This window comes from Thunnus thynnus, chromosome 20 (assembly GCF_963924715.1).
Source record: "Thunnus thynnus chromosome 20, fThuThy2.1, whole genome shotgun sequence".
Classification (NCBI taxonomy): Eukaryota; Metazoa; Chordata; class Actinopteri; order Scombriformes; family Scombridae; genus Thunnus; species Thunnus thynnus.
This window is the reverse complement of record NC_089536.1, coordinates 17,743,891-17,753,453: the sequence shown is the minus strand read 5'-3', so window position 1 is coordinate 17,753,453 and position 9,563 is coordinate 17,743,891. Positions and strand designations below refer to the sequence as shown.

At 40.7% G+C, this 9,563-nt stretch overlaps 1 protein-coding gene across 2 annotated transcripts; it reads left to right on the top strand.

Annotated features, from left to right (window-relative positions):
* Positions 1–4,155: 4,155 nt before the first annotated feature.
* On the top strand, positions 4,156–9,200 carry lrrc3ca (leucine rich repeat containing 3Ca). Of its 2 annotated transcripts, none has more exons than XM_067576725.1 (2): positions 4,156–4,668; positions 7,740–9,200. In XM_067576725.1, exon 2 carries the CDS (start codon positions 7,823–7,825, stop codon positions 8,615–8,617), a length of 795 nt encoding a protein of 264 aa, XP_067432826.1. In that variant the 5' UTR covers positions 4,156–4,668; positions 7,740–7,822; the 3' UTR covers positions 8,618–9,200. The 2 variants fall into 2 exon arrangements, with proteins under 2 accessions (XP_067432826.1, XP_067432825.1); XM_067576724.1 differs by having other exon boundaries at positions 4,157–4,662; positions 7,740–9,199.
* The last annotated feature ends 363 nt before the right edge of the window (positions 9,201–9,563 follow it).

Genomic DNA, 9,563 nt, shown 5'->3' with positions numbered 1-9,563 from the left:
AATTAGGGAGCTTTACAGGTGCTGGTAGGCGGATTTTTTCACCTTTGGACAAAGCCAGGTAAGCTGTTTCCTCATGTTTCTAGTTCTTATTTATTTATTTATTTATTTATTTAATTTGTAAGGGACCATGTACAATATTAAACATAAAAGTTACCATTTGATGTACTGTGCCAGAGTTAGCTTATAGCTAATATATAGCTTATGCTAAACTATTCAAAGTGTCTCTTAACTGCAGCCCCATATTTACCATACAAACATAAGAGTGGTATCAATTTTCTCGTCTAACTCTCGTCAAGAAAGCAAATTTCCTAAAATATCAAAACATTTCTTTAAAAAAATATTGTTACACAAACAGTTAAGTGCTTACATGAGTCAAATAACACCTCTGCCCCTATTTAATTTCTTTCTCAAAGATTGTTCCTTGAGAAACTTAACTGTGTTAGCGTGGCAGATGTGTGTTTCTCCCCTGGAGTTTGCTCCATCATGAGTTTAAGTGAATTTGCTTGAGTTCATCTCAGTGTTTCTCCTCAGTAATTATTTCCTGGCTAAGACTAGTCACATTTCTTCCTGTGGGTGTTCGATGATGTAGAGCTTAATATGTCTGATATGAAAACACTCAACTGGAATGAAGTAATGATGAAAAAGAGAAACTTTCAAAATTCAATTACAGCTTCGTGTTCACTCTGAGCATTTAGCTCAGTCAATTTTCAGGTGTGTGACACATTAAAAGTAGGAAAACAAATCTCGATAACTCAAACTATACAGAAATCGTGCAGAACAGGAAAAATAAAGAGTAACCCTTAGATGACATACAAAAAGCACCTGTGAGTTCTTAAATGTAACTCATGAATATTTATTGTTTTAACAGTGTTAAAGGAAGAAAATAACACGTACAATAAACCTCTGACATACAGCATTGAAGGATATTTACTCTGTTTAGTTTTTGGGTTCATGTTTTAGCCATCACATTTCACGCAGTGTCCTTGGAAGTCCATAACATGACCTTTAAGGTGAACACCCCTCCCTGGCTGTCATTGTGAATATGTCTGGGAGACACAATGAAGGACTAAGAGTTATTAATTACTTTAAAAGGGCAGTGGAAAACAGCTTCAGCCACCTCTATCCTGTGTTGGCAGGCGACTATAAAAACTTAACATTTAAGATATCACGTATCAAATTCAGTGACGTCAGTCTGCTGATTGTTCACACTTATTATAAGAAATGTTACCACAGGGTGTTTCACAAACATAACAGTTATAAATTTGCAGCAAATCAAACATCTTATAGTTTCCCTTTTTTTTATAACAGTTTTTCTTCAGCAAGGTCATAACTAATATGGAAGCGGACTGGATAAACCAGCTTCACTGTCGGGCAGAGTGAAAAATAGAGTACCCTGACCTGAATGGTATTGATTGAGATAAGACTCAATGCATAAATCATGACTGTAAATGTATCAATCAAATTCAGATGCCATTTGGCCCACCACTTTGTTTCCAGAGTGAAATATCTTAACAACTATCAGATAGATTGGCATGAAAATGTCCACAGATGTTCATGATCCTCAGAAGATGAAACCTACTGACTTTGGTGATCCCCTCATCTTTCCTCTAGCGCCACCATGAGGTTAACATTTGTGGTTATGAGTGAAATTTCTCCAAGATCCTGGGATGTATTGCCACACAATTTTGTACAGACATTCATGATCCCCTCAGGATAAATTGTGATAACTTTGGTGGTCTGACTTTTCATCTAGCGTCATCATCAGGTCAAAAGTGTAATTTCTCCAATACTTTGGTTTATGACCACAATACTGCAAAACAAATTAAATTCCCAGTCTCAGCTGTATCTTGTGTTTAGTGGGTTAGTGCCCTAAACCATATTAATATAAAAATTATGTTTTTGTTGTTGTTTTTTTGAGCTACAAACAACATCAACCATTTGGAACATGCCATAGGAGCATGAAGGAGCATTCATAATCTGCTTTTACTGCAGATTCAAGACTCCAAAGCTTGTGGTTAGAAGCTTTTGACAAGTCTCAGTCAGCTGTATCTCTGTCAGTGGGGAACTCAACAAGGATCAATGAATATCTACAACACTTTCATATTCCCAGTCCATTGTTTCCTTAATGTCAGTTGATATCAGACTTCAAAGACTAGGCTCCTCACAGGGAAGATGAGGTGAGGTGACCCCCCTGTTACTGGCGGTGGCAGGTAAATCCTTTTAATACACCTTTCTCACAGTTTTTGATTAAAAGGTTCAAGACATGCAAGGAAATAAATAAATAAAGCAGGGTAATGTTGTATTCACAAAGACAAGGCAGGACTTTGATCTTGCTAAGGGACGAGGTGTAAGCTGGGAGCCAGACTCAAGAGACAGTGTGTGTGTGTGTGTGTGTGTGTGTGTGTTTGTGTGTGCTAAAGTATATATATATGTATGTGTGAGCAAGCAAAGAAGTGGGTTAGACAATGAGAGTGAAAGGGAGAGTGATACCTCATTAATATGAGTCCTTTTGTTCCACTGCAACTCGGAAAACTGCACACAGAAAAGGCTAATGGCAAAACATTCCCACCTTGTTGAGGTGACATTGTAGAAACTTTGGTACGAGCATTTTCACAGCCCAACTTCACACTCAGCATTTTGACTCCATGGATTAATGTTCGCTTGCAGGTATGCCACCTGCACTGGTATTGGAGTAAAAAAGATGAGAGCCTGAGCCAGCTTTGAGTTTCTTGACAGACTGGAGAGGAAAAAAGTCAGGGAAGGGGGGAAAACTAACTTTGATCCACTTGAAAGTACAGTCTATCAGGACTAATGCTTGGTTGATAATGCATACAAAGCTGCCAACTGCAGCAGAACATTTGAAGTAATCCGATAAAGCTGGGGAAGAGTGATTGCCAGTGCACTCTCCTCTGTCGATGAGGAAAGTAATCCTATTTTCTGCTGTTTCATTGTCATATGCTCTCCCACCTATCTGATCTTCTCGTAATTGACGAGAACAGTGTCATGACCGCAGGGTTGTCAAAGCAGTGAATACAGAGCAGCAACAATGAGCACCATGTTGCACAGCATGTGTTACTCATAGGGACTGAGATATACCACTGTGTTATGGTGGTTTTATTTTTAATCAATCAATCAACCTTGTCCAATGAGACCAAGGGAATACACGCTACACGCAGGCTAACCTAAACCTAACTAGTAAAATAATTCAGAGGACTAAATAAAATATAAAACATAGCAGCCCAATATGACTGACTTTTGCATTGTGGAGCTGCATCTCCTGCAGGTTGATCTGGATGCTCCACTATTAAGTTCACAATGAGACGAGAAAAGTGAGTCCAACGAACTGACAAGTGATTAAGAATATCCTAAATGACATACAGGAACATTTTTTGCTATTGAAAGAACTGGTTTTGTATTTGGTTTTTGTATCTAAACTGTTGTAACTGTTTTTTCCAATGATGTTAAGCACAATCTTGTGCCAAGCTAGGCTGTATCTTCATAGATAGATATATACAATTGAAACACTAAGACCTGGAATTTTCATTTTCAAGAGCATTTATGAAGGGATATGAAAAATATATTTTAGAGATCAGTAATATCTGACTCTAACTGGTCACAAAAAGAAAGAAAGAAATACTCACAGCTGCAGTTAATCACACACAGTCTATCACTCCAAAGCACCAGGGAGGGAGTTTGGGTGGAGCAGCCTACTTTATTGATTTTAATTCCATTAATACCATATGACTGGCTGCTTGGCAGACTCGGTCAGTGCCCATGAACGTCTGTTTTCATAGTGGATTTGATTGGGCTTCCTTATCGGCGGGCAGCAGGCAGGAAAAGGGCCTGGAGACAGCCAAAGATCCACATCCCTGTAAGCCAGGCAGTATGTTTGAAACAAGAAGCTTCAGATCAACTATGATTAATGTGGGCTCCCAACTCAACTGCTCCATGTTTGAGCATTGCACTGTGTATGAGATCACATGTGTGTGTGTGTGTGTGTGTGTGTGTGTGTGTGTGTCTGTGTGTGTGTGTGTGTGTGTGTGTGTGTGTGTGTCTGTGTGTGTGTGTTTGTGCATGAGAGGTGGGGGTGGGGGTACTTTGTTGGCACCTGATACATGCACATTAAAGCCACTTCACTTCCACTAATCAACAGATGCATATAAATGAATGTAATCATGCCATTACAAATTTGCATGAATGCATTTCCAACTCTCAGATCCTCCCAGCAGCGTGAATTATACCCAGCTATTAAGGCGAGTTCTGTGCGTAAATGCATTGCGCGCGTGTGTCTGCCATTTTCAACATTGCATAATATTCATTTTTTTTGTCATACACATGGATCAGAGTCGGTGAGACACCGCCATCAATGACAGGCTTCTCCTTTGACAATTCGCACCGGATCCAGCAATGCTGCCTAGTTTTTTGGTTGCGTGGAAACTAAAAGGCTGCACTGAGCGAGCCCTGAACTGTAGAAGCATTTCCAGTGGCGCGTCGTGGCTGCCACAGCGGCTCCCAGCACAAGTTTAACGAGCTACGAGAGGACCTGATGGAAGCCAAACCAAAATATTGACCGAAACGCCTTTTGGGGAGCGCACTGTACGATTTTACGAGGACACTTTCTGAGACACACATCATGGGAAGAAGAGGAGAGGCGGCACAGACGTGAGTGTGTGTGTTTTTTACTGATCAAAATGCATATGTTTTTCTTGGTGATATTGCCTGATTCTGCACAATTTGGATTCATATAAGAGAGTCTATTTGGTAGGGGTTTCTATATGTGACTGGTGCAGGAAACAAGCAGTGGATTGTGCGACTGTTTACCACCGACTAAAACAGGATGAAAGAAAAACTTAACACGGGGAAGCCTATTAGTTCCCACGAGGCATAGTCTTTATCTCCGGTCTTTTGACTTCATTTTCCATCAGATGCTTGTTGCTTATGAGTAGAATATAAATTTAAGCAGGAACTGGTACAAAACCCATTGTTTGGCATTCATTTTGTATATAAAATGTCCTCAGCTTGTGAATACTATACATTAAAGTTTGAAAGTAATGGATCAGTATAGCAGAAAGTTTATCTTGAGATTATGAATTTTGAAGTTCATCTTGACGAGATATTTTCATTATAAGATCAAACCTTTTCTAATTTCCAACATACATTAAATGCCACTGTTACACTATTAACACTGCTGTGACAGTGTGCATGCATGTTGCTCTATAGGTAAAGTCAACAAGATTATTCTGTGGGGGTAAAATGAAGACTTCAGGTACAATGGAAATCTGCCAAGCACAGTGTTTTGCTCTAAAGGAACAAAAAGAGCATCTTCAGTAATCGACATTGACACTGAGTAGGGGGGACGGGAGTGGATGGAGCTAAGAGCACTGAAATTTGATTACAGTTACATTAAAAACCTGTGTTTCAAGTTAAGGACATCAATGTTTACAGCCGGGCCATAAAGTGGTCAGATTAATACATGAAAAATACCATGTCACAAAACATATTAATTTTGTGTTGCCTTTTAATGCCTCTGATGTTTAGGTTTGAGTGCAAATTACTGCTTCCAATGGTGCCAAAGACTTGTCAGTGCAGCACTGACAGCAGTAAATTTATGAGGCGAAAAACTGACCTTTGGCTGGAAGAGTGCTGTATTTATTGTGTAAATTAAAAGCAGGAGAGTTATTTATCACAGAAGTAAGAAATGACTTTACGGACACTGACGATGTCCTCACCTGATTTAGAGGTCTTTAGATTTATTGTATTTGCAGTATATGGCAGAATGTGTGGCGGGGTTGTGTTTGTTGTGAGGGTATTGACCATTAGTAAAATTAAAGTCTTTTTGCTAATGATGTCTTTGGAAACATATTTTGAATGGAGTACAGTTTTTGAAAATCTGATTGAGATTTATACTGATGCACCCCCCTTCAACTCATTAGGTTTATACCCTTTCTTGTGTGTTTATCTCATCCATAGGCGACATGTCTGTTCATTCACAAGCTGTCTTCATCTGTCCCTGTGACTAACTAACATTTGCCCCTTTCCTCGATATCTCATTAGTGTCACAGTGTTCTCAATGTTGTCATTGTAATGTTACCCCTCTCTTTAAATCCTCTTGATATCGTTCTTTCTCTCACAACCCTACACTCGTGTGTCCAATTTCCCTTCTTGCCCACATGCTTTCTCCACCTCCTCCTCCTCCTCCTCCGTCAAAAACCTTATGCTCCTGCTCCCCCATTATCTCTCAGCAAAATACCAGGCTGGCATGCTGTGTGACAGGAAAAGTACAGCCTTTGCAGGAGCATAACGTTACCCATTCAGTTTAGGCGAGACTCTTTATATCCTTGGCTGTTAAGCTGCATCTGTCATGCTATTTTACTTGCTCATACACCGTGTTGACACTAAGTGCAGAGGGAAATCCTTTGGAAGTTGCTTTGCCTGGCCTCGATGAAGATGTATGGATAAACATCTCATGTCTGATGGAGGCAAATTACAGCAGTCAGAGCTTAATAACAGAGGCTTCATGTGTGCTTTGCCCTGGTGCATCAACCTCCATCTCGCCCAATGACTCATTATTGGGGTTGTCTGGCAGGCATCTCTTAAACCGGGAGTAACACAATGAGTGTTATTAGCTGTGCCTCGTAGACAAATCATCTGTCCGCCCTCACACACACATATACACTACCACCACCAATGCCACTACAGGCTGTCCTCTACCCCCCAACGTCATGTGATACTCAGAGGTACTTAGAGATCGATTTCATTTTTTAATCTTGGTAAGTGGATCTTGCTCAGTCTCCATCCATTTTGAAGAAATTAAGAAGTCTGGTTGAACTCTGTGGTTCCTTTTTGTCTCAAAGAAGACAGGCCATCACATTGACTGTTTTGTTGGCCTTGGCGCTGTGTTTAGCATTAGCATTTACCCCAACAAAAGGATTGGGTAGCCAACACTGATGCTACACTGACTTAAGGAGTTTTTCCTTAAGAGGATTAGTAACAGGATAGGAGGTAGCCCTGATCAGCTATTAATGAAGTGTGTTAGGGTGGGTAGACCTGCTATTTCCAAAGGCTTACATACAAAATATAAAGTGTAATTTTATCTTAGCTACCTGTGTTACTTGCACTGCTGACTAATTGACCTTATGGACTAGCGACAGCATAGCTTGACAGACACCAAGCTAGGAAAGTTATAATGGTCGCTTTCTAGAATGGCAGCTAAGTTTAAGAAAGAATTGGAAACATGATATATAAAACTACATAAAAATCTAGCTGGCCTTAAAAAGCCCAATATGTTTCATTCAGAACATTTGTTCCTCTTGGTGTCACATCATTATGTTAATGCCAGTCCCTGTGTACTGAAATAGCCCTGCACCGCAGGGATGTCAATTATAAAAGAAGCACAGTGACACCAAAGGATTTTCTTAGCTTGTTTATTGTGCTGGTATGAAGGGAATGTTTGATCCTTAGACTTTCCTAGATATACAACAGAAGTGCAGTTGTTTCTGGCCACCAACATGCTGAAATGAGCATGTAGCATTACCACTGCATCCTCACTGCAATTAAACAAGCTACTATACACCCAATTTGTGTGTTAAATAACACTGAGGCGTTTGAAGAGTATTGTTAATCACCCATGTTTTATGTAGCGAAAGCATTTTGTGCTTCTTGTTTTATTCCTTTTATTTCCAAATGGCTTGTTTCCCATCACTCCTAATATGATTTTGTGTTGTTTTATTATGTCATAGGCTCAACAGCTACTGGGGAAGTTGATGTGTACTTCAGCCCCTTCATCCAGGTGGTCCTCCCTGGAGCATGCCCATATCCCACAATGTCCCTGCTGGCAGACTGGCTACTGCGCCACTCAGTGGTCATGTGTTTGCTGCTGCACAGCCTGGTGCTGATGACCTTTTGCTTCCACCATGCTGCCACCAGTTGCTCCAAGAATTGCTATTGCTCTGAGAGCGAGAGCGGCGGAAAGACGGTGCGCTGCAGCAATCTGCAGCTCACAGAGATCCCCCAGGACATCCCCAATGACACACGACGTGTCTACTTGGACTTCAACCTCTTCACTACAGTCCCAACCAATGCTTTTTCAGGTTTGCCTCATCTGGTTGAGCTGGATCTATCACACAATGAATTAAGTCAGCTGGAACCAGGGGCATTCAGAGGCCTGGGCTCCTCACTACAGTTCCTAGACCTTTCTTCTAACAAGTTAGTCAATTTTAACCCTGAGTCCTTTGAGGGCCTGCGGGCTCGCGCCAACTTAACAAACAATCCATGGCATTGTGACTGCAACTTGCAGATGGCTATGCCTCACGTTCACCTGGAGCCTGCATCATTGACGGGCATTGTGTGCCAGACTTCAGATCCAGAGGAAATACGTGTTCAAGGACTTGCCTTCCTGTTGGTGCCAGACATAGATCTGTGTGTGGTGATGAAGAGGACTACAGATGTGGCCATGCTGGTCGTCATGTTTGGCTGGTTCACCATGGTCATCTCCTACCTGGTCTACTATGTCAGGGCTAATCAGGAGGATGCCCGCAGACACCTGGAGTATCTCAAGTCATTGCCCAGCAGACAGGGCAAGTCAGAGGAGTCTTCCACCATTAGTACTGTGGTATAGGGCTGACGGAACTACACACTGGACCTGAAGTGGTAATCCTCACTAAACAGGATGGAGTTACAACAACAACAACTACATGGTCATCATCAGTTGTAGACAGTTCTGCCTAGCTGTTGTAATGGAGCCAAGGTGGGCAACAAGACATGTACCTGCACAAGAAAACCAGGCTGATACAACCTAGCCTAGATGAATTATTCATCTTTCAGTGGCCCATTAGGAGTTTTTGTTGGCTGACTTGATGGTCTACTCTGTGCACTAAGGGAGTAAAAGCAGTGGCATGTTTTTGGTGAACTCCAAATATGGGATGTAAATGGGATTTATTCAGTGGTGCATGCACCTTGATGCGCCTCTCTGACACACATATTATTCAGGAGGCAACATCAAACAGCAACAGTGGAATAAGCAACACTAATGTTGGGAACTGTTACTTCAGTCCATGTACAACTCTTTTCAGTTACAATCATCCTTATTTTACTCACCAGTATATTATCAGTAAAATGATGTTTTACAATAAAATAGCTGTTTGTGGATTTCTCTTTTTGTTTGTTGAGATGTAACATTAGAATCAATGCCACAAGCCTCCACCAAAGCAAGAAAATGCATAAAGTATTTTGAATTTGAATCACTCTTAAGCAGATTCATACTCAGCTCACTATGCTGATGTATCGGATCGCTGTGTGATGAAGGACTCATCAGTTATTCTGTGATGCTTTTGATAATAGCTTCTGTACCAGAGTTCCATATTGATGAGAACCGCAGACCTCCAAGCTGCCTTTGGATATTATTATTATTATTATTATTATTATTATTATTATTATGTGAGGAAAACCCTGATATTTCTGCTGTATAGAGCTGATTTTTCTCGCCACCATAACAAAAAAATGTTATTCCTAAATAAGCTATAACACATCTCAGTACTCTACATTGTCCTTAAAGAGACTCATAA

Excerpts from the sequence above, each read along its gene's own strand:
- lrrc3ca (XM_067576725.1), top strand. The coding sequence starts at position 7,823 with ATGTCCCTGCTGGCAGACTGGCTACTGCGCCACTCAGTGGTCATGTGT.